This window comes from Mandrillus leucophaeus, unplaced genomic scaffold, assembly GCF_000951045.1.
Source record: "Mandrillus leucophaeus isolate KB7577 unplaced genomic scaffold, Mleu.le_1.0 Scaffold258, whole genome shotgun sequence".
In the NCBI taxonomy this organism is placed as follows: domain Eukaryota; kingdom Metazoa; phylum Chordata; class Mammalia; order Primates; family Cercopithecidae; genus Mandrillus; species Mandrillus leucophaeus.
In genome coordinates, this window is record NW_012102676.1 from 1,595,862 (window position 1) to 1,621,669 (window position 25,808).

The following is a 25,808-nucleotide window of genomic DNA, read 5'->3' on the forward strand; positions in this document are numbered from 1 at the left end:
TAAACTCCAACCTCAAATCTCTTTACTTCCTCTGGGTGATTAATTATGTTACAAGGTTCTAAACAAAGAACCCTTGATTCAGATTCTGAAGCGCTAGGTTATTGATGCTGTAGCACTTTCGCTGCATCCTAGTTCAGTCAAATTTTTCTCAAAGCTGGTTTCTATTTCTGGCAGTAACTCTTCAGTTCTGGAACCTTAGTCCCAGCCAAAATAAACTATTATCTCAGGTCTGTATTTTTCCTGAAGCACCATGGCATTTTTATGGAATGTGGAGACAGTTTTATGTAAGACTTTAATGGTAACAATAAAGGACCCAGATCCCTTTCTCCGGCCTGCTATCCTTTCCTCTGTATCCCAGCACTGATTACAGAGTTTCCAAAAAAGAGCCATCTTAAACCTTCCAAATACAATCTCTCTTTTGTATATTCTGGGATGTAATTTGCGCTTTCTTTTTATTCCTTCATCCGCACCGACATAAAATTATTTTTTATGTATAGTTGGTTACAATTTTAAGGAAAAAAGCAGTCTAGTATACTATGATTATAGGGTTAAAATTGCTTTTCATTCATTTAAATAATGCTCATTCAGTTTTACTTCTTTAAATAGCTGTGTTTTATCTGTAAATATTTATTCATGCTGTTCATAATAATTCAGAGAAGTAAATATTACATTAAATCTTAAAAACTTAAAAATGTAAAACGGGTAAACTTGTCTATTTCTGATTTTTTAAAAATACCTATTAATTAAAAATATATGTCGCTAAGGACGTATTTGCATGCTATGGGAATATCTCTAGCCTGATAGTATCAATATCTTAATATTCAGCATGTTGAAGGCCAGATTTCCCAACTTCAATGAGTGAGTAAAAGAAATGCTTCTGACACTATTATGTCTCAATTATTTGAATGTGTCTTACAAGTGATCCAAAACATGGTCTGTAAATTGAGAAGTTTAAAAATAAAGGAGAGTTCTGAAGTCATTTATTTATTAGAAGATAGGCTAATGCATATGTGGTAATCCTAGAAACAGTGATCATTTTTTAAGGTCAATTAATTTTAAAATTCCTACTGCTTTATTAAAAGATTATCTTTTAAAATGAGAAATTACATTTTAGTAATTTCAAGAAAATTGAAATAATAAAACTTTTCATGATTTGTTTTTGTTTTTGGCTATTACAAACAATTATAAAGTTTCAGCCATGTAGCATTGCTACTAGTATACAGTGACTGTTCACAGCAGCTTTAGTTTCATGTTCATGTTCCATAAAATTGAGCTTCCTGTCTTTACATTTTAGAACCTAGATCATTATCCTTGAGAATGTCTATGCTAATTCATAAGATTGCTAAGGAAAGGAAATACTGTAATATGAGAAGACAAAGAAATTGAACCATCAAAGTAGACTCTTGCATAATAAGCAGAATCTTAATGCTTGTTGAGCTTAGCTAGAGAATTTACTAAAATGTAGCTTGCAGCCATATGTCTGGAAATGTCTTACCATTTAACGCAGAAAGCATGAGAACCTCTCTGAGATACTGCTATGGTGGATTCATGAGGCAAACTTGGATTATTGGTAAAAATAAGCAATTGTGATGTTCTTCCAACACTCATTTTATGTATGCTTGAGTAACATAGATTTCTGGGAATTGGATGATTATTTTTTTCTCAACAGAAACTTTACTATTTTTAAGGCATGATATCTATCAAAAACAACTGTACTTAGCTAATAAAAACTTTCTTCCTGTAGAAGTACTGAAATACCTAAATTAAGGAGTATTTTTAATATATGAATCTTATGAGCATCAAAAAAATGCAATCTTTAGCTATAGTGTAACATAATAAATATATACTTGCTGTATTTGTTTCTTGAGGGGGTATGTCCAGATATATAAATGCACTGAATGTGTAGATAGTGCTGTTTATAAATTGCCTTTGACATAGCAAATGTATTTTGACGTAAGCACTTCAACACAGCCAATATAGTATCTTGAATATAATAGAATATTAATAAATATAAAACATTAATTAAAAGCAACTGTCACCTTAGAGAAGAAGAGTAAATGCTGATTCAATAATTTGTATATCAATCTTTCATATTCTGAATATTAGTTTTATGTCAGTGTGATTTTTTTAAGTGGCGAATATTGGTGCTCTTTTCAAATTTGTGATTAAATGTAATTATGAATTATGGAGATTTCTCCTTCCATTATGAAAACCTTCTTATGTTCTTGAAGTGCTTTCTTTTAAGAAGACATTACTTCATTGATAAGTATGATAGAGCTCTGTTTGTAAAATAATAAGGATTTAAAATATAATCAAACAAGTAATATTTTTAGTAACCCAGAGTTTTAATATCATGGATTTTATTGACTATACTTTGTCAAACTCAAATTTTAAACTTTTATATGTTACAGAGAGAATCTCCTTCAGTTGAGAAATTATATATTCCAGAGCAGGGAGAAGTAGTTGTGTAGCTATGTGACAGATGATAGTAGAATAATAGAGAGCCAGTGTCATTTCATCTGAGGTTTGGGAAGGAAAAAACACAATTATATTGTGAAGATATAAGTGCTATAGAAAGTTTCCAAAGAAGACAATTTATGCTTATTTATGGGGGAGTTTATAAAATTCTTTCACATATATTATCCCACTTGTTCATTTACAAAAATTTGTAAGTCAGGGAGTAAACTAGGAGTAGAGAGATGTTAAAACTATCAGATAAATAAACAGGGACTAGAACGGAGGTTTTTATGCCAAGTTTGTTGCTATTCTTATTTTCATAGCTACCACCACAAAATGTAGGGTTTTAGTGCCGAGTAATTAGCATTTATTGTGTGGCTACTAACATAGATATTATCTCATAAATTCTTCTTAATTTTGAATATTATGCATCCACTTATGAAATATTTCTTTTGATTCTGTCCTTAAAGAGAAGATATAAACCAGAAATACTTTCTTTTAGCACTGCCACAAGGACATACACATATGCACACGCAATGCTTGTGACACAAAAATATTCATATACATTCCTCAGAATACAAGGTATACGTATATTTCTGTGATAATTTCCCTCCTGTTTACTATTTGCAAGCCAACTCTTTCTAGAGGTCAGGCACTCTTCATATTTTACTTTCATTGTCTAGTACTTAAAATAGCATGACAGCCAAGAGACCACTTGAGAAATGCTTCTTTCTTTGTTAATAGTCCCCAGATAATTCAGGTACTCAGTAACTACCAAGGGTATTTTTTACCAACCAATTCTTTACATTTCTGTTTGTTTTAAGTTGTAAATTCCTTAAGTAATTTCAATGTAGAAATATTTTCAAGAAAAAATAATTCCAATATCCATCTTAAAAGAAAACTATTATTGCAGTCATGGGGAATTTGGTGTTTCTTTTCACTGGTACGAGGCCATGTCTATACTTTTACACTTTGATATTTGGATATAAAAGGATGTTTGGTTTCTCCTTGATATCTTTTCTCAATGCTTTAGATTTGTCATAGCTGTTATTTCAATTAAAGAACACTGCTTATTGTGTATTGCACATGATTAAAAAGACATCTTTTGCACTTATTTATGGCTACTCCTAGCAGTTTCCTTGCTTACAATGACATTTGCATAGCCTCTATGATTTACCCATTTTGGTGAATTGATTGTCAGATTAACACTATAAGAAAGATTATTAATGAATTATTAATAATTCATTAATCAGTTTTATAGATGAATTTTTAGAATATCGCTTTCAATACTGCTGTCTAATCATTGAGAGAACTTTCAAATTAGCTAATCATACCTCCTTACCCTTAATCTTCTTTCTTTATTAGGTTATCACTAAGGAGATCTTTATCTATTGTTTTATGACAGCTTCTGAATACCAGGATTTAGTTTGTGAAGTAGTAAGGTATTACAGCAGTGAGTGTTCTGGGGCCAGTGAGTAGGGGGTCTAGGAGGCTGACTGTTAAATTTTCAGGAAGTTTGTAACCCTGTTGATGTCACCTTAGCTTAATGGCTTGGAATCCCCTTTGGTGGGTGTATTTACTTCATGGAAGGTAGCAAATTATACAAAACGAGCATTTCTTCCCTCCTACCAGCACACAACTGGGCATAATTCACTGTAAATTACTCCAGAAAAAGATTCATGTGTTGCATAAGTAATTGACAACCAAAAAAATCTAGATTTCTTTTCGAGGCCAGGCTTGCGTTCTCGTCCTTCTGGGTTCTACCACTATCTAAAGCATATCCAGAGCACCTCCCTCGAATCCTGGAGCAAGGAGGTGAGCTGCAGAAAGTGACATCGCAGGAAAGGCTGTGTTGCAGATCTGTCCGAGGTCCAGGAGCAGATTCACCTTTTCTTGGAGAATTTTCCTGGGTCCATGTGCTTCTCCATCCTCCTCTGTTTCAGGCATAGAAGGATTTTGCTCTTTTAGATTCCTTGTGAAACACTTTGAACAAATATTTTGAGAGAAAACACTGAAATTCTATCATAAGGGGTAAAAGAGGGAACCCCGAGGCACCATATTTTGCCACAGAACTCTGAGATCCCAGCGACAGGAGGAATTTCCACACCCTCACAGACCTTTGGATTGGCAGAGAAGCCAATGGAGAACATATGGAGGCACTGCTTGAACCTGCATAGAGTCCAGAAGGCTTTGCTGTGCTGGGCAGCTACAAAGAAAATGTGACTCTGAGTGCTCATCTCCCAAGGCCCTCATCCTGCACTGAACAGCCACAGCTCTTGTTGTCTGCCTGGCTAGGAGAAAACAGAGCCCAGACACTCTCATGCACCTAGGACAGGTCGACTGCCATTGACAGGGGACCAAGATGCATCTTAAACACATATCCCCTTGCCTTCCAGTCACCCCTGCAACCAAGACTGCCTGCCTGGCTGTTCCTGCAGTGGGGCCACAGCATTGTCTTGTTTTGTTGGTGGCCTGGGAGCAGCTCACCAACCCCATCACAGTTGATGCTTGACCCCGAGGGCCAGAGAACAAAATTGCTGGTCTGGTCCCAGTTCCCCAGGACACAAGCACTCTGCATAGGGGCATGAAAATGGAATTTATGGCTTGATCTTCACTACAGATTCACTTGTCCATTGTTAGAAAACAGAGAAGAGTGTGGCACAGGTTTGTTTAGGAGCACAGGGGCTGGGCACCCCTCCCTTCATGAAACTGGAATGTGAAGGGTATGTGGCCTGATAGCTGCACTTTTTCCCTCAGGGAGTCCCACAGTCTAGAAAGCCTAAAATGGCTCAGTGACCTGAAACAGGCAGTTTGGGATGAGCTCAGGCCTGTTGCTGGGCTGGACATGGAAGGGAGAATCCCCTGGGCATGCCCCATGTCTGTCTGCTAGGCTGTAAACCCCAGCACCCTCCCCCACCCCCGTTCCCCTATGTGAGCTCTGTGGCACAGGAGGGACAACACAGCCCTTCCCTGAAGGGTAGGCCCAGTGGCCTGAGAGCTGCCCCTAGACCTTGACCAAGGTCAATGCTTGTACCTGCCTTGGAGAGCCTGGTGACTGAGTTGCCTGACCCAGCTCCACCCAGCTTTGCCACCTCCAGCTACCTTGGCAGCAAAGTGCAGAACATACCCCCAGGAGCCCCAGTGCCACCCTCCATCAGGGACATACCAATACTTCCTTTGATCCACAAAGGCCAAGCAAAAATCCCACTGCCAACAGTGCAACTGCCTCTCACTTGCAAGCATCACCTACTAGCTGAGAGGTCAAACTGTATGTCCCATCACAACTTCTAACCTGATTGTAAGGATCTCAACTGGCTCTTACTTGCAAGAGCTACCTATTGACCTGTAGCATAAACTGCACAACCCGATATAATTGTTGACAGAACTGCACAGCAAGGAACAAGATAAGCCTCTCTAGACCTCCAACACCTTATCCTTGTAGGAGACAGTGAGTCTGACCAGAAGCACTGCACATCACTACTACAACATGAAAACAATTAGCACTTGAGAAAACCACTAAACTAAGGTTCTCTATAGCCAAGGAATTCATATAGAGCCTCGGCCCCCTAAAACACAAAGAAGCAAAGCTAAAGGACCCTACCCAGCATATGCAATAGTTACATCCCCAAGAAGGGGAAACCGCCACCCAAATGAAAGTAAATTAAAAAATAAGAAATAATAGCTTCTGCAGAGGAGAAGGAACCAGCATAAAGAATTCTAGCACCACGAAGAAACAGAGTGCTGTGACACCCCCAAAGGACCGTGTTAATTCTCTAGCAATGGCTCCTAACCAAAATGAAAACTTTGAAATGAGAGATAAGGAATTCAAAACATGGGTTGTAAGCAAGATCAATAAGATCCAAAAGAAAGTTGAAAATAATCACAAAGAAACCAGAAAATCAATTTAGGAGACAAAGACAAAATAGATATATTAAAGAAAAGCAAAACAGAACCTTTGGAAATGGAAAATGCACGAAGGAACTTCAAAACACTGTGGCAAACTTAGCAGTAGAGTAGAACAAACAGAAAAAAAGAAATTCAGAGCTTGAAGACTGTACTTTTGAATTATCTCAGTCAGACAAAAATAAAGAAAAAAATAATTTAAAGAAATGAACAAAGACTTTCAGAAATATGGGATTATGTGATGCAAACAAACCTATGACTTGAAGGCTCTCCAGAGAGAGAAGACAAATAAGTAACTAACTTGGAAAACATGTTTGAAGGGATAATTCAAGAAAATTTCTCTAATATTGCCAGAGAGGTAAACATCCAGAAACGAGAAATGCAGGGAATACCTGTAAGATACTATACAAGATGAACATCAACAAGGCATAGAGTCTTCAGGCTATCCAAGGTCAACATGAAGGAAAAAATCTTGAAGACTGATAAAGAAAAGAGTCAAATCACCTATAAAGGTAATCCCATCAGACTAACAGAAGATTTCTCAGCAGAAATTTTATAGGCCAGAAGAGATTGGGGGCTCATTTTTAGCCTTTTTAAAAAATGGCGCCCCAAAATTTTATATCCTCTCAAACTGAGCTTCACAAATGAAGGAGAAATAAAATATTTTTTTCAGACAAGCAAACACTAATGGAATTTATCACCATGAGATTAGGCCTTCAAGAAATGCTCAAGGGAGTTCTAAAAATGGAAATAAAAGGACAATACTTACTAGGACAAAAGCAAATGAAAATACAAAGTTTACAGGTGCTATGAAGCAATTACCCAACTGGGACTACAAAGCAACTATCTAACAACACTATTAGAGAAACAAAACCTCCCATATCAATATTAACCGTGATTATAAATGGCCTAACTGCACCACTTAAAAGATACAGATTGGCAAATTGGATGAAAAAAATAAGATCCAACCATTTGCTGCCTTCATGGGACCCACTTAACATGTAATGACACAGGCTCAAAGTAAAGAAGAGGAGAAAGATCTATGATGCAAACAGAAAAGAAAAGACAGCAGAGGTTGCTATTCTTGTATTTGATGAAACAGACTTTAAACCAAAAACAGTTAAAACAAACAAACCAAAAAATAAAAAAAAAGAAGGGGATTTTATTAAAATAAAGGGTTCAATTCAATTCAGTAAGATTTAACTACCCTAAACATACATGCAACCCAAATGAATAAATTCCTGAAACATATAATCTCCCAAGAGTGAACCAGGAAGACATTGAAATTCTGCACAGACAAATAATGAGTTATGAAATTGAATCAGTAATAAAAAAAGTCTACCAATGAAAAAAAGCCCGGGGCCAGATGGATTCATAGCCAAATTCTACCAGACATACAAGACAAAGTTGGTATTACTGAAATTATTCTAAGAAATCAAGGAAGAGAGTTTCTTTCCTAACTCCTCCTACCAAGATATCAAAATATGGCAAGACCACTACAACAACAACAAAAAGAAAATCATAAGCCAATATCTCTGATGAACACAGTTGCAAAAATTCTCAAGAAAATCCTGGGAAGCCAAATCTGGCAATATATCAAAAAAGAATTCATCACGATCAAGTGAGTTTAATTCCAGGGAAGCAAGGATAGTTCAACATACACAAATCAATAAATATGATTCACTATGTAAACAGAATTAAAAACAAAAACCATATGATAATCTCAATAGATGCAGAAAAAGCATTTGTTAAAATCCAGCATCCTTCATGATAAAAACCCTCAACAAAACAGGCATTGAAGCAACAGATTTTGAAATACTAAAAGCCATGTATGACAAACCCACACTAACATCATACTGAATGGGGAAAATTTGAAAACATTCCCTTTAAGAACTGAAAGAAGACAAGGATGCCCACTCTCACCATTGCTATTCAACATAGTACTGGAAGTCCTAGCAGGGCAAGCGAAAGAAACAAAAGGCATTCAAATTTGAAACAAGGAAGTCAAATTACCTCTGTTCACTGATGTCATGATCTCATATCTAGAAAACTCTATAAACATTCCTTCAAAAGACTCCCAGATATGAAAAATAACTTCAATAAAGTTTCAGGATACAAAATTAATGTATAAAAATCAATTGTATTTTATACAACAACAGTGCTCAAGCTCAGAACTGAATCAAGAACCCAGTGTCATTCACGGTAGCCAGAAAACACACACACACACACACACACACACACACACACACACCAAACAGCAACAATAACAAACCTAGAAATATATCAACTAAGGAGGTGAAACAATTCTACAAGGAGAACTACAAAGCACTGATTATAGAATCATAGACAATACAAACAAGTGGAAAAACCATCCCATTGAGAGGAAAAATAAATATTAAAATGACTATATTTGCCGAAAGCAATCTACAGATTCAACACAATTACTATTAAACTACTAAGGTCATTTTTCACAGAATTAGAAAAACAATTCTAAAATCCACGTGGAAACAAAAAAGAGAGCTCAAATAGCCAAAGCAGTTATAAGCAAAACAAAAAACAAAAAAGCAAACAAAACTGGGGATATCACATTACCTGACTTAAAAGGATGCTAGAAGGCTTTAGTAACCAAAACAGTTTGGTACTGGTACAATAGACACATAGATCAATGGAACAGAGTAGAGAGCCTAGACATAAAGCCACACTCCCAATGCTAGCTGATCTCCAACAAAGTGAACAAAAACAAACATGGAGAAAGGACACGCTTTTTAATAAATGGTTCTGGGAAAACTGGCTAGCTACATGCAGAAGAATGAATTAATAAATGGTTCTGGGAAAACTGGCTACCTACTTGCAGAAGAATGAAACTGGAACCTTATCTCTCACTGTATACAAAAATTAACTCAAGATGGATCAAAGATCTAAATATAAGACCCAAAACTATTAAAAAAAAAAAAAAAAGGAAAATCTAGAAAGAACTCTTTTAGAAACTGGCCTTTAGATTAAGACCTCAAAAGAAAATGCATCAAAAACAAAAGCAGACTAATGGGACTTATTAAACTAAAGAGCTTCTGCACAGCAAAGGACACAATCAATTGAATAATCAGAAAATGGAAGAAAATATTCAAAAACTATGCATACAACAAAAGACTAATATCCAGAATATATAAAGAACTTAAATCCACAAGAAAATGGCAACCCAATTATAAAGTAGAAAAAGGACATGAACAAATACGTCTCAAAAGAAGACATACAAACTGCTAATAAACATATGAAAACATGCTCAACATCACAAATCTTCAGGGAAATACAAATAAAAACCCCTATGAGATACCATCTCATACCAGTCAGAATGGCTATTATTAAAAAGTCAAAAAATAACAGATGGTGAGGATGTGGAGAGAAGTGAATACTTATACACCATTGGTGGGAAAGTAAATTAGCTTATATCCTATGGAAACCAGTATGGAGATTTCTCAGCTATAAAAAGAACTATAATTTCACCCAGCAATTCCACTACTGGGTTTCTACCCAAAGGAAAAGAAATAATTGTATCAAAAAGTCACCTGTTTATCATGTTTATCACGGCACTATTCACAATAGCAAATTTATGGAATCAACCTAAATGTCCATCGACCGTTGACTGTGTAAAGAAATTGTGATATATATACACCATGGAATATTATGGAACCATAAAAAGGAATCAAATCCTGTCCTTTGCATCAACAGAGATGGAGTTGGAGGTTGTTATCTTAAGTGAAATAACTCAGAAAGAAATGAAATACAAGTTCTCACTTACAAGTGGAAGCTAAACAATAGGTACACGTGGACACAAAGATGGAAATAATAGACCCTGGGAATTCCAAAAGCGGAGAGAGAGAAGGAGGAGAGGGTAAAAAATACTACCATGTTCACTATTTAGGTGATGGGTTCACTAGAAGCCCAAACCTTACCGTTATGCAATATACCTACGTAACAGACCTGCACATGTACCCCTCTGAACCTAAAAAATACAGAAAATCTAGAAATGCTTTACTTATGCACAACATTTGCATGAATTTGACTAAATGCATATATGACCAATGATGACTAAATAAAACAAAGTATTCTAAGTGTGTTAACTGTAATATATATGACCACACACATACAAATGTACATAAATAAAAGATAACGCCATTTAATTGGACTCAGAAAAATAATTTATGCTTTAAACTTGACTGCACTTTTTAGCAGCAAAGCTATAAGACATGAAAGAAATAAAAGCATACAGACTTTCACAACCTATTAACTTTTTAAAAAGTAATCATACACTACTCTCGCTGATTGCTTAAAGAAATTATGAGGATTGTGGATCTTTTAAAATACACATAGGTAGAAAGAGCTAGAAAATAAAAATCACCTTTTTACTAAGTTCAAGATCACTAAAAATGAAATAAAGGTGTATTTCACTAAATGTTAGGTGTTAAATGAAAGTTAAATGATTCAAACGGAATTGGAAAACTAATAAATTTGACTTAGAAAAGGCTAATAAATTTAACAGTACCATCCTATTCCTGGTACATTTTAAGTTTAATATTGCTAATAGTAAGTTTGTATGATTAAATTTACTACATCTCAGATACACACACTTTAAATTCCCTTATTCTCCTATTTACAACCATCTTGTGGATTCTTAGATGGGGAATCTGAATTTCAAAAGACCAGGTTCAGAAGACCACACAGTAAGTAGCCTCAATGGATGTCCAACTCAACTCTGCTGGCTTCAAAGCCCCTGATATATTCCCCAGCCATTCTTTCCTTCTAAATATTCGAATTGTAAACAAAACTACAGAAGTTATACGGCTATAATTATAACTACAATTCTGTTTAATCAATGAAAACCGTTAAAAACTGGGTACTACTAAGATTTTTCTGCTTATTGAGAAGTTTTGCAAGATTAGCGGGTGGTATGTTTTACGTGCGTGTGTGTGTGTGTGTGTGTGTGTATTGGAAAATTACATTTTAGAAGTAAGCACGTACTCTTTTGGTGGATGGCAGCATAGGTGTTAAGTAAAATACAAATGTGTATGCTTCAAGTCCCTTTCTCTCCACTGTGTAATAGAATACTGAATGTGGTCTAATATCTAACTGTAAGAAGCTTACGAATCATTTCAAAGATTATAAGATTCAACCTATGACATGTGAAAAAAGTATTGTGAGTTTTGAATGCCTGAATTTGTTATACAATTACAACCCAAGGATTGCCTGTAAGACCTAGATGAAAGTTTCCCATTCACAAAAACTTAATGTTGTATCAATATAGGCTATCTTGGGAGAGATCAGAACTAGTAGAACATTTTTCACATTTAATCTAATATGAAATTAAGTATGATTTTTAAAAAAGTTTCAGACTTCAGTGACATTATTTTCCTAGTATAATTTACTCAACAGAACATTAAAGTTAGTCTTCAAAATATCATAAATGAATGGATAATTCTATGGTCTGAATGTGTTCCCCAATGTTCATGTGTTGAAAACCTGATCACCAGGGCAACAGTGTTGGTAGGTGAGGCCTTTGGGAGGTGTTTCGGTCATGAGGATTTCACTCCCACGAATGCATTAATGCCACTATGAAAAGGGCTTGTATGGATGGGATCACGCTCTTTTGCCCTTCTGCCTTTTGCCATTAAGGATGTAGCAAGAAAGCCCTCACTAGATGTTGCTGCCTTGGTTGTGCACTTCTTCTCAGCCTCAAGGATTGTCAGAAATAAATTTGTTTTTAATAAATTATTCACTTAGGTATTCTTTTATAGCAGCACAAAATGGACTGAGGCAGATAATAATTACATTTAAGTTCTTAAATTTCGATATTTCATGTATAATTGAATTTAAGATCTTCAAAGAAATGATTTAGATGCTCTCTAATTGGGAAAATCTTTGCAAAAAACAATCACAATTTGATTATAATGCAGATTCGTCAACCTGAGATTGTTTTCCTTCTTGCCAGTACAGTTGCAATCATGAAATAGATCACAAGAATTTAACTTCACTGGCTCAGTCAAAAGGAAACTGATGCCTGAGCTAGAACCCTATGTTGTTTGGATTTTATAATTAATTTGATTTCATTACCTTTATGCATTATTTGTTATTGTTTATAATTTGTCTATTATACTTTGAAACTAAAGGAAAATCAATTTATGAATTCTTAGTCATTAATCCTTCAATATGATTATTTCAGAAAAAATATCTAAGGGATTTTTTTTCTCAAACCCTCTATATGAAGAAACTCATAATTAGAGAATATTTCTAAGTAAACAAATAAGAGCACAACATTTAAGAGAATTGGCTTGTAAGTGTTTTCAGTACATACTTCTTATCTTGCTCTTCTAAAAATCCATTTAAAAGTATTAATTAAACTTTTTTTATACCTTAACAATTAGGCAGAATGATTCCTATCTTCCTAAATTTATGTACCTGTTTGCCAGGACTTTAAAGGAGAAGAAACACACATACTCACACAAACACAAGCACACTATCTGACTCCATTTTATTGGGTATACCAGGTTTGGTTATGTTTCGTTGAATTTCCAAATAAAACTTTCAGAGGAAATAAAATTTCATACATTGATACCACTAAGACTTGTAAAGTGTCACCTCCCCAGGTTCCTTGGAAAATTGTAATTAAACTTTCAGCTTCATTTGTACATTAGCCAAAAATAACACATAGATACTTTTAGGGGCCCAACCATTTTTCAGTGTAAAGTGGAACTCTGTTAGTCACTGTGTAAATTCCTAAATTCTTAGATTCTTAGATTGAGGTCCATTTTAAAAATAAAATTTTCCTACATTTAAAAAAAACTAATTCCAACACATGATTTTATCAAATGCATAATCTTCGATTGCTAAGGTCTTGGACCACAGTCCTCTCCTAATAGCGGCTAGAGTTTATAATGGATTATTGAGTGCCTGTAATATGTAGGCATTGTTCTACATGATTTGCTTAATTTAACCCTCTTCACTTAAATTCTGTATTAAAGATGAGCACGGTGGAGACAATAGGGGTTGAATAAGCAGATAAGGAGTAGAGACAATGCTCTTAATATCTGTGTATTTGGAATCTTTTGTACTCAAGATTCTGTTTGAGTATTTTAGGTTTCATAACCATATTTAGTATCACAACTAAATGGCAGTGGTCCTCAAATCCTTGTTGTGAAAAGGCTGTGCAGTAGGTAAAAGATATTTCAGGAGTTCATAAAATGTATTCCTGTTGGTTTCTGTAGATGAATGACACTTAGGCCTAGAAACATTCTGTGACTATTTGTGACAATTGATGAGCCCTTCAGCCACTTTGAGCCTCACTTTTCTCAGGTAGAGAGCAGATGAAAATAGATGGTTTGTAAGAATCTCCTCAATTTCTAAAATGTGTGCCTACAAAGTCAATATTTATTAATTCAGTCAGTGTTTATTAATTAAATGATATGGATGTCATCAAATAGTTGATTTATTATTAGCGCTTATGTGCTTTGATGCATTGTAGAAACATGATACTTCCCTCCGAAATTTATTGAAACTATCACACCTCTAAGGGATGGCTTAGGGACATAACAATTTCTATGGTGGTGCCATATGTGTCATTTTACTGTTCTGTGTAGATAATCCTCTGATAGAGTCACTTATTCTGTAGTTATATTTTGGGTGAATTAGCACTGACAAAATCTCTTCTTGAACAATTTTATCTGCAAATAATCTCATCATTGGCTCGGAGGAGACAAGGCTTGATCACAGTATAAAAGTGGTATTATTTACACATAAATAATGCATGCTAACTTATGAATCAGGTTGGTCATTCCTAGACAGAGTTGTATAACTGAAAGTTATTGATATCTTCATCCAAATATTATCCATATGCAATGATTCTCTACTGGGAGCAGTTTTTCCCCTTGGGTACATTGGCAGTTTAGGATTGCCAGATTTAACAAATTAAACTACAGATATCTGGTTGAATTATTTTCATACAACAATAAACATTTTAAAATATAAGTATGCTTTGTGTAATATTTGTAACATACTAAAACTTTATTTATTGTTTGTCTGAAATTCAAATTGGACTGGGAGAACCATATTTTATCTGGCAACACTAAAATTAGGGTTGGGGTTTGCTGTAGGCATCCAGTGAGTAGAAGAAGTCAGGGATGTTCTAAACATTCTACAATGCCCAGAACTGTCCCTACTTCACACCAGACATCTTTATTTTGAATACGTTTATGTTTCATTGAATATAAATGTAACAAGAATTATCCAGTCCAAAATGTCAATAGTGCTGAGGTTCAGAACTATAATCTCTGTGCAGTATGTTCCTTCACTTAGTATAGCATTCAATCATTTTGGTTTCAAATTTTACAATAGGGAGACTGATTTGGTACTTTTCTAAGTGAACATGTTTGGAGGTATCATTATAAATACCAGTCTGCCATTAGTTACACGAGATATGTGTAAACATGTCTTAAAAGTTAATAGAAAGCAACAATAAATGATAATTTTCCTTTTTCTAAGCTGAAGGTCAGTTAAATTACTATACTAGAACGAGGCTTCTTAAGGGTTAGGGTTATTTTGTAATTGTAATCTATAACCAGATCATAAAATCAAAGATACAGCAGAATATTAGGTGTTTAGTATTAGAAATACAAAGATGAAGAAGATGAAATTCATAATCTTTTTTTTTTTTGAAACGGAGTCTTGCTCTGTCGCCCAGGCTGGAGTGCAGTGACCGGATCTCAGCTCACTGCAAGCTCCGCCTCCCGGGTTTACGCCATTCTCCTGCCTCAGCCTCCCGAGTAGCTGGGACTACAGGCGCCCGCCACCTTGCCCGGCTAATTTTGTTTTGGTATTTTTAGTAGAGACGTGTTTTCACCGTGTTAGTCGGGATGGTCTCGATCTCCTGACCTCGTGATCCACCCGTCTCGGCCTCCCAAAGTGCTGGGATTACAGGCTTGAGCTACCGTGCCCGGCCGAAATTCATAATCTTCAGTTACCCAGAGTCTAGAGTCCAGAGAAGCAAAGCAGACACGAAAATAAATGAAAAGTTCAATAATTTCTATGTCACTACTTAAAAATACATTAAAGCCGCTAAGATGACTTGCTGAAGAAATGGCTCAGAATTATGGCATAAATGCAAGTCCTTACACTCTGAGAAGGCGTGAACTTGTCTTTCATAATATAAATAAAAAACTCTATGGAAGTTTTCCTGTTGCATGTCCAAGGGTTTTACTGCACTACTAGCAGAATTGGTGCTGAATTTTCTGGCATCACACTGCAAATCTGTATGGTGTTATCTGATATCATAAGAGGGCTCAATCCTTTTTGCTCTGTTGACAGCTGTAAATTAAAAGTGTCACAATTCTTCTGGTCGTTGCCAAGTTACTATTGTCCTTAATTTGTGAAAATAGTTTCTTTCCCTCCCCATCTTCTCAAATATGCAGTAATACCATGTAATTCCAGGCCATTTGCTGACATAAGAGCTGAATAGGAGGTGAATGGGGGACACATGTGGAAGCTTGAGTTCTCTTCACTATCTTGCCTATTGCGTCTGCATGTATTAAAATGTAAGTGTCAATGCAAGTATTGTTCTTATTGACCTCCAACATCTGAATAAACTAGAACAAGAGTTGGCCTCAAACACTTAACGTTCTAGTGTAGGAAAGAAAGCATCCATACAGTGACAGAATGTGGTAAGCATTGTAAGAAAAGAACAAAAAGAGTTTGAAGGGAGCCAACAGAAGGGGTACCCTCTTTAAACTAATATAATCATGGAAAATGGAATGGAATGCTTTATGTCAAAAAGTCTTCTTTAGGGCCTTTAGTCCCACTGTAGGTACAAACGATGACCTTTGAGAAGTCCTTTGCTATTAGGCAGATCCAGGCACATGTGCCTTGTTTTGTTGGATGGGTGGCCATGATCTTTCTGTAGTTTATGTTTTCTCTCTGGACTATAGCAAGAGCCATAAAGTCAATTCTGGGCTCTGTAAACTCTTTCTAAGCCTAGAAATGTGTAGCAAAATCTACAAAGTTTATTTTTACCCAGAAGACATGTCCTGGTTTTGTTTTTGTGCTTTGAAGTTGGTAGTTAGAAGAATCAAATCTGTGTCAAATTTGACTCAAGTAAATTGCATTATATTCCTGTTTTATATGTCTCTGGCCTTTAAAAATATTTTTAACAAAAATACTTGTTTTTGTTAAATGGTTTTGGAATTGCACATTAATCATGATAGTAATTTCATCACCATTTTTAGTTCTTTGTGAATTTGTCTCTGTACTTAGGTCATGGAGGAAGAACCACTGAGTTGGCATCTTCTTACTATGAGGAAGCATTACATAATAATAAGTTATAGAAAAGGAAAGATAAAATTAAAACAAAATGACACTTTAAAATCTCATCATTTAAAAATAAGGATCTTTACTAAACAGGCTGTAAGGTAAAATTGAATTCATATATGATGGGCACAAAAAATAAGGAATTAAAATGAGTTATGTACTATGCACCTATTTTAAAACAGCTAAAATTTCTGTAACTTCCATCACCTCAAAATTGTGGAGAAGAGAGGAGGAAGCAAAATGAAAGACTTTGTTCTAATACTCGCCAGTTTATTCCAGGAATGCAAAGCAATGCCAAGGAAATTTTATTACCTACTTCAAGGAAACATCTACATCTAAGATGTGGAGGACTTTAGAGACCTAAGTATTTTACTTTCGTGTAAATTCTGAGATACGTGTTTGCAAATTTTTCAAATCCATATCCATGCTAAGTTGCTAAATTTCTACCCATTTAAGAATAATCTTGTGCTACTTTCTCCTCTGTCTCTCTCTTTCTCTATACACACACACACACACACACACACACACACACACACACACACACACATTTAACCTTGGCTTAACTTGCTCTTTTCTTTTTGGTAAAATTTTATAGCCTGTGATAAATTTATGATATTTCCAAAAATTAAAATTCTCTTTCATATTAAAATAATATGTAAAATATATAGATTTTATAAAGCATCTCAAATCTTTATACTTTTCCCTTTTATATTATTGCTTTGTACAGCATAAATTGTGTTATAAGTTAGCAATTGAAATATTTTCTTATGTAAGTAGCTATTGCTAAATACGGATGCAATCATGTGCATAAAATTTTCATCGATCTAATTTTAAGAATGAGTGGTATAAACATAAACCTAAATATATTGAGAAAAAGTCAAATCTATAAACTTAAATTGAAAGACTGTTAGATAAAATTTTTAGCCACACCGTTACTCTTTCAATGTAGACCACTAAGTATGAACTTAAATGCCTTTAACAGGAATAACTAGGATGTCCTCTATAAATTATTTGTTCAAGACATATAATTGGCTATGCAAATATAATAAAAAAATCTATCTTCAATTATACTAAATTGGGATTTATCTGATTTATTTCCTCCCTGAAAGCATATTAGACAAACCCATGAAAAATCAAGATGTTGAGCAGAGAGGACAGATAGTGAAAAGAGTACATCTGCCAATTGATAATCACTGCTCAGCAGGTACAATGATTTTTTTTTTTTTTTTTGCATTTTGAAGACAACTATTACAATAATAATTACAAATCAATGGAAATTCCTTTTTTGGTATGTCAAATTTGGGTTTGCTTTGTAAGAGAAAATATTATTATCGTTATCAAAGAGGTACAAGAAATAATAGATGTTTTCTGGCTATCCTATTCTGGATCTAACATAGTGGTACTTGATCCAATTTTTAAATCCTCACACACCTTAGTGTATAATAGACACATTCATGAATCTTAGTAGCTCACTATGACTGTGGTTCTCAAATCTGGAAAGTGGATTGGTAAGAGGATTTAAGAACTCCTGGAGAAGGTTGTTTACTTTGAAAAAAGAAGAAACACTGAGAAGCTGAAATGCTCATTCATTAATAAGCTGGAGTAGCAAATTGGATAAGTGCCCATAAAGAAGGCAATTTCCCCTTTAAATGTGAAAATTACTAGCACCAATAGAATGATTTCATAAATTTTTCTGCCTCCATCCACAATCCCTATGCCTACGTAAAAATTATTAGCTTTCCGTAACTACGGGTTTGTGCTGTTTTGTTAATAAATAATGAAATACCTCTCATTTTGAATAGTTTACAAAACATTGATACAAAGGTTACATCAATATGCTGAGGCTTAGTATTCATTTTTATTCAGGATATGGAAGAAGAATTTATATTAGTCCAAGCTATATAGACATTCCATTCAATTTTGACATTTTACAGACACAGGTAAATTATGTTCTTCATTTAAACGAGCTAATACATTTACCCAGAGTAGCCAAAAATATACTCAATCGTACTTTTATTTCTCGTTTGCTAAATAGCACTCTGTGCCACTAGTGAACAGACCAAGCCCTCCCATTACTTGTCTTCAATAAAACATTATTATCTTTTGGCATTCTCTTGCACTAGGGGAAATAAAAAGTCACATGTGGAGAAGTTCTAAATGCTAGACAGAAATGATCCTTGGAGGGCAATTTTTATCCTCCACGGAAGTATTGCAGACTTCTTCCATTAGCGTAGTCCCGGGGAGCAAAAGGTTAGGGAACTGGGACTGCCAACCATACCTGAACACATAAGTCAACATTTCCTCGAAGCGCTGAGAGAGTGTGTGAATGGACCCACAGGTGCATTAAAGTATCTGAGACGAAAAACAACAATTGTAGTATTTTACATGGGAATATTCTGTACAGATGGTGACATTTTGTTTGTAGTTGTAGGGAAGAAAGGAAGGCAGTGTCCAGATTCCCCCCTCAACACCTACCATTTGGCATAGGATATGGGAGGTTGAAGAAAAGGGAGGGAGTTTTGCCTCACTTAAAACAGCTGGGAAACAGATGGAAACTGATGCGAAAATTGTCAAACGCGTGGTGCAAATCTTCCACCCATTTTCTACCAAAGAAAGTCTAGTTAGGCGATGGCAGCAAGTGATAGGCTTTGGAAACTGTAAAGAAAGAAGAAGAAAAAAAAAAAATTAAAAACCCAAGATTGTAGGACATACAAATCCAGAAATGCAATTCCAAGAAGCATGTTTTTAATAAAAGAGAATGAGGGTTGTGATGGAAACCACACTACAAGGGTAAAAGTACCTTTTACCATACAAGGGTAAAAGTAGTGGCCGGATTAATCAACACTGGTGCCACTTCAACTGCATGTACGTTCTCTCTCACAGGAGGTAAGGTCAAGAAGCACACATCCACTCTCTGTCATCTTATTTAATGTAATTTAATTACAATTTAATGGTTCCTTCTGTGGTTATAAATATGAGTGTGCACAACTTACTTCATTTCAGTCATTGGATTTCACTTTGTGAGCAATTTTTGGTTTAGTAGTCAGGCATTCAGTAAATAATTTATGGATTTAAATATTGAATTACAGCCAGATTTTAGTTTAAATCCAGTCACTGGCTGTATAAACCTCCTGTTGTATATTTCTAGTTACAATGAGTGTGTATATAGACCCATTACCTGTGAGTATTCTTCTGAGCACTGGCCCGTGTTTTGTGTTTTGGTTTGTGTTACTGTGTGGTATTTATGAAGTACTTTTGAATATTGCAAAAGTTAAAGAAGATCACTTTCAAAGAAACTCAAATAAATACAAGTCAAAGGCTTTCCTGAATTTGAATTTGTTCATTCATGCTTGCATAAGGGAATGTGCTAACTATGAATCATTCAAATTGAATTGCTCATGAGAAGAAATGTGCTGGCTTTACTCTCAGTTTCCAGAGTGAAAGGAAAAGAGCATTGTCTCCACATAAAGAATAATCAGCCACAGATTTTAGGCAAAGCAGGGATTCAAACTTGAAAAAGTTGTTTCAATTCACCTGAGAACATGAATGCTTGTGAGAGGATCTTGTTATATGAATATTCTGTACTGTAACAGTTCGCAGGCTGCAAGAACAGCCCACGGAAAAGTTAAAAAAATAATCAATCATTTGGAAATGTTCATGCAATGCCAGAATAGCTAAATGCTCCACCAGTGTGGATGTTGACATATCTGTAGCTAGAGAAAATTGGATGATAGACTGCAGTTTCCATCCTCACAGCCAGGTAAGTTGGTACCATGTAAACATGGCCTACCTGAGAGTACACGCATCATCTCTTATGTCACTTTCCTGGTCCCAGTGGCTTTCTATAAAGTGCAGTCAGCCTGTGCATGACATGTCACAAACTACTTTTGTGCTGGATAAAGCCCCACGTGCCCTGCTAAGGTGAGAAGCTAGCTGATACACGGGTAAGTGACAAGCCCAGAAATGTGGTCAGTGAATGAAGAGCTTTAGATAGTGCCAGTGTACCAGTGAGTGAAACACTCTGTGATCCATCAGAGGATAATGACCAGTGTGCCAAGTTGTTGAGGCAACTTATTGCTGCTGCTGCTGCTACTAGACCTAAAAAACCTTACATCTGGCTCACTTACATACTTCTAAGAATCAAAATAAAAGTGTTTACGTTACAGTGCCTTGTCTAATGAATTTCTATTATGCAGATTCTCTTTAGTTCAGTTAAACATCCCTCAGGCAGATAGAAAGAAGTAGAACACTAAAAAATTCATTTTTGTACTTCTTAGCATATTTAAGCATCATTGCACAAAAAAAACCCATAATGTAAAAAGATCCTGTATAAGCCATGCAATATTACATTTGTCAATTAAAAAAACAATTAAAATGTCACTCTTTGAAACCTTTGGTTAATGATGATCTTTCTACATCAATTTTGTATCATTTGGGCTCCTAGAAGAGTTAATTGTATTCATACTTTTTAAAGATATCACAGCTTGTTTGTACATGTGCAAAAATAATTAGATACCAGAAATAATTTTCAGGAGAGCATTAATGTGCTCCTTTATCTTGATTATGTTGATATTTCACAGAGGATAAATTCACCATAAGTTACTAGAGCTGGGTATGATTACTTTTTACTTGGCGTGTGTGTTTACTATTGATTCACATTCTGTTTTTTCGTATATTGAGAATATCTTCTGACCTACATTTCAGGGGTACTATGAGGGTGAAAGAAATTCTATACATTAATTATGTCTTGAACCCTTAGGAGGAAAAATGGAATGATATGCTCAAAATTGTTATTGGTATTTTACACTGCATTATAAGATTTGATGTTGTGGATCACTGATGGTACGTGTTGTGCATCTCATGTTTATCTTATATGTAATGAAAAACATTGAAAAACTCTGTTCATAGTTTAAGTCATATGAACACAATTTCATTTATAGAGTCCATGTTGGACTAAGTATTATATATAATAAAAGAACATTGCTATTGCCCTCAAGAATTTTCCTTAAATACAGATAAAAAGACCAATAAGTACACACATACTTCTACATATGCTCAGTTTGAGCATAAAATTTTTTATGGTCCAGTTGCTGAATGTTTGAATTTCTCAAATACTCATGTACTAGACGCCACTTTTTAAAGGATTGCTATGTTCAATCTTACTTAGACCTCAAGTACGTATGCTCAACAACTTATGAAACAAAACTTCATATCTAAAATTGTTTTCTAGAGAGGTTTTGGTTTATCTTAAAATCATATTACAAGCAGTTAGAAGTTTTGTTAATATTTTATAAGAGGAAAATTACATGCTTTCCCAATTAGGTTGCGAGTTACCCGAAGGAAGATGAGAAAAATAAGAAACATATCTCCCCATGTTGAGTTGCCATCAGTCTTACTGTCTTTGGTCTATATTTGTTCCATGTCTTGTGCGGAACCTGGAAAAGTAGTAACTCAATAATTGTGAATGATATGATTGCATGTGTTTGAATAAATGAGTTATTACCAATTCTGTCTCGCTTTTTTTCAGACTCCCAGGAAGGAAATTACAAGTCAGAAGTCAACAGCAAACCCAGGAAAGAAAGGACAGCATTTACCAAAGAGCAAATCAGAGAACTTGAAGCAGAATTTGCCCATCATAATTATCTCACCAGACTGAGGCGATACGAGATAGCAGTGAATCTGGATCTCACTGAAAGACAGGTAAAGCTGGACATTGTCATTATATGATCTTTTTTAATTGCTCTGGGTCCACAGTTTTCTTTGCCTTATTTGAAATACCTAGATCCAGAATTCTTCAATACCATTTGGAAGACAGGTATACTATTCCATGATAAAATTTTGCCAGCAAAATGACAAAATTAAAAATAATATAATGATATTTAAAAGAAAACCATACTTACTGAGTTTAAGAAAGAATCCTCCTATGATTATGATCCTTCTGTATTTTTTGGTTTTAAAACATTATTTCTTTCACATAATGATGGCATACAGTGAGGAATTGTGTATGCTTATATGCTAAAATCTCCTTATTTGGCATATGAGAAAGTTGGTAACCCCAGATTAGTTTTCTGTATTGCTCAGGATAGGGTATGTTACCCTGCAGTAACACATTCACACGTAAACCTCAATGGCGTAACACAAAAATATTCATTACTTACTCACTCTCCATACAAACTCTACATGTCCAGCATTCCAGATAATCACTCACAGACCCATTCTGACTCTTTAACATCTCAACATGTGGTGTCCGTGGTAACCACAAGAAATAAGAAAGAATTGGAAGTTTATGCACTGACCTTTAAATGTTTTCACCTGGAAATTACCCATGTCACTTCTATTTACACACTGATGTCTAGAAGAGTCAAATGGTGCAGCTTAGGTGCAAGATGGCTGGGAAATGATGAAAGGCAAGGTCACATAGATCATTGGTAAATATTTCTGCCCCATTACTCAAAATATTTTTGAAATTGAATGGCTCTCAGATATTGAAAAATCTGCTATCCACTTAGAGAATATTTTGAAATTATTAATGTTTTTGGACTCTAATTAATGAGACTTAAATAATATTTTTAAATTAATTGCTTTTCAGGTCCCTTTCTTGCATTTTTTAAAATGACAAATGATTTGTTCTAATAGTCTTCCCAGTGAACTCCTTGTACAGATTCTGGCTTCCCCGAGGAGAATCTAGCCTACTGCCGGTTAACAGTTGCTAATCTTTACAAAAACATTCCTGAAAGGCAAATGCAAACATCTTTATGGACAGTGCAGTTATGATTGGCACTCTTAGGGCTAGAGTCTCATTTCCTCTTTCACTGTGTGTACCTCCTCCAGGATCCCATTGAAACCAAAGAAATATCAACAGGGTGTGGACAAATGAATGCATGTCTTACTAGAGCAAATTATTTTATCCAATTTCTTAAATAATCTGCTTTCCTTCTGTTAATTTTTACATTTCAGCTTTGGTAGGTTATTTATGGGTAGTAGAAATATGCAGAGGAACACTTTTCTGTGGTTTTATTTATTGGCAGTTTATATTTTATTACATATTATGACTAGTACCTATGTTATGGAGCACAGCATTTTCCTTCCCTTGGACTTCACATACAAAATTCCCTCTATGTATTCAACATTTGGCATGCTGGAAAGCAGGATCCAAAATCTACATCATCAGACCTTTATTTTATTATTATTTTTTTAAAACAGTGAACAGGAAAATAAAAAGGTGTATGTGGAGGGAGAATTACACAGTAATGTTCTTATATAGAGATGGTGAACTCTAGGAAATGCAAGCGTGTTTTATACAATACACGAAGGAACTAGGAAACTAGGATTTGCTTCCAATCTGTAGAAATGACAGGATGCACTACTGTGCTCTCAGCCAAGATGAAAAACAAGATTCTGTACTTGCCAGTTCGGGGATGTTCTAGGGTTATCTGTCATTGACCATGGAGCAGAATCATTTATTTTTAGAAGCAGTTTTGTAAATCTGGTTTGAAAATGTTGAAGGTGTCTTGGATATTTCTTCTTTCTAACTGACTTGACAAGCTTGGTAAAGAATTACATGCAAGAATTATATATAGATATACATACTATTTTAATGTTTTTTGAAAGATTCTTTTAAAATTTTGTGTTAGCTACCCTTTGCCGTGTAACAAACAACTCCAAATCTTAGTGGCTTCAAATAATAACTAAAGTTTTATTTGCTTTAGATTTTGTAAGTTAGAGATTTTGACTGGGCTTAGTTGGACAGTAATACTGCTGGCCCTACATGGAATCCTCATGGAGCTCCAGTCAGCTGGTGGGTTGACTAAGAAAGAGATGGTTGGGCCTCAGCTGGGACAGCTAGTCTCTGTTGCTTGTGGTTTCATCTTCTTATAGGCTAGCTTGGGATCCTTCCAATGGTGATAGAAGCATTCCCAGGAGCACTGAGGGGGAAAACTCTAGTAAGCAAGAGCTTTTCAGGCTTCTTACGTCATATTTTCTAATGTCCCAATGTCCAAAGCAAGCCACATGACCAAACTCAGTGCCAGTATAGGACAGACCACTTCATTGGAAGTCGTTCCTGAAATAATCTAACCACAGCATCACGAGGGCAGAATAATGAAGAATATGAGAGATAATTCGGTTTTCACTGAATTGAAAATTTGTTACTGTGCACAATATATTTTTATTTAATAAATCTCTATGTATAGTTTTGCAAGTTAATGTGAAAAGATGTATGCATGCAGAATTTAAATTCCTAATCAACACTAAGTCTTTAGAGGGCCTACATGGGTTAGTCAAAAAGAGTGGAATTGTTTTGAAAAAAGTCTGAATAAAAATCCAAGGTTTGCCGATTAGAATTGTGTGTTCTTAAGTAAGTAACAATCTCCCCAAGGCACAAAATGGAAATTAAAACTACCTGCTCTTTCTTCTATGTAGATTTATATATCATAATGGATATGAAATAATTTTTAGCATAAACTATAAAACAGAATTATCACCCAGGTGGGAAAAACCTTTGCTATGCAAAGTATGTTGAATTAATCCTTTTGTAACACAAATATTTCTTAAGCTAAGTGCTGGAAATAAAATCTTCTTAAAATAAGCTAAAGAAATACCTGTTAGAATTCACAGAAGAGGTAAAAGTTGAACAAGTATTCACAATTGTTATGAATGTAGAATGTCACAGGAGAGGGATGATGTAATTGTGTTGGATAATGTTTCTGGTTGCACCATTTCATTCCAACATTTCTATGCACACATATTATCTTAAGTTTCTTAAATTGAGAATCTGTGCACAAAATATCTTAAATTAACAATCAAGCTGGGAGTGGTGGCTCACGCCTGTACTTATCCCAGCCCTTTGGGAAGACAAGGCAGGCCGGTCACTGGAGGTCAGGAGTTCAAGGCCAGCCTGGCCACCATGGTAAAACCCGTCTCTACTAAAAATACAAAAATGAGCCAGGCATGGTGGCAGGCACCTATAATCCTAGGTACACGGGAGGCTGAGGCAGGAGAAAAACTTGGACCCAGGAGGCAGAAGTTGCAGTGAGTCGAGATTGCACCACTGCACTCCTGCCTGGGCAACAGAGTGAAACTCCATATCAAAAAAAAAAAAA

General features: G+C 35.2%; 1 protein-coding gene across 2 annotated transcripts in view; it reads left to right on the plus strand.

The window, feature by feature from the left end:
* The window catches only part of MEOX2 (mesenchyme homeobox 2), a 76,127-nt gene that overhangs the window by 37,213 nt on the left and 13,106 nt on the right, over positions 1-25,808 (plus strand). For both annotated transcript variants that reach the window (XM_011983953.1, XM_011983952.1), the window contains one exon: positions 22,235-22,407. In XM_011983953.1, the coding sequence (XP_011839343.1) occupies positions 22,235-22,407 (173 nt within the window). The remainder of the gene's footprint in view (positions 1-22,234; positions 22,408-25,808) is intronic.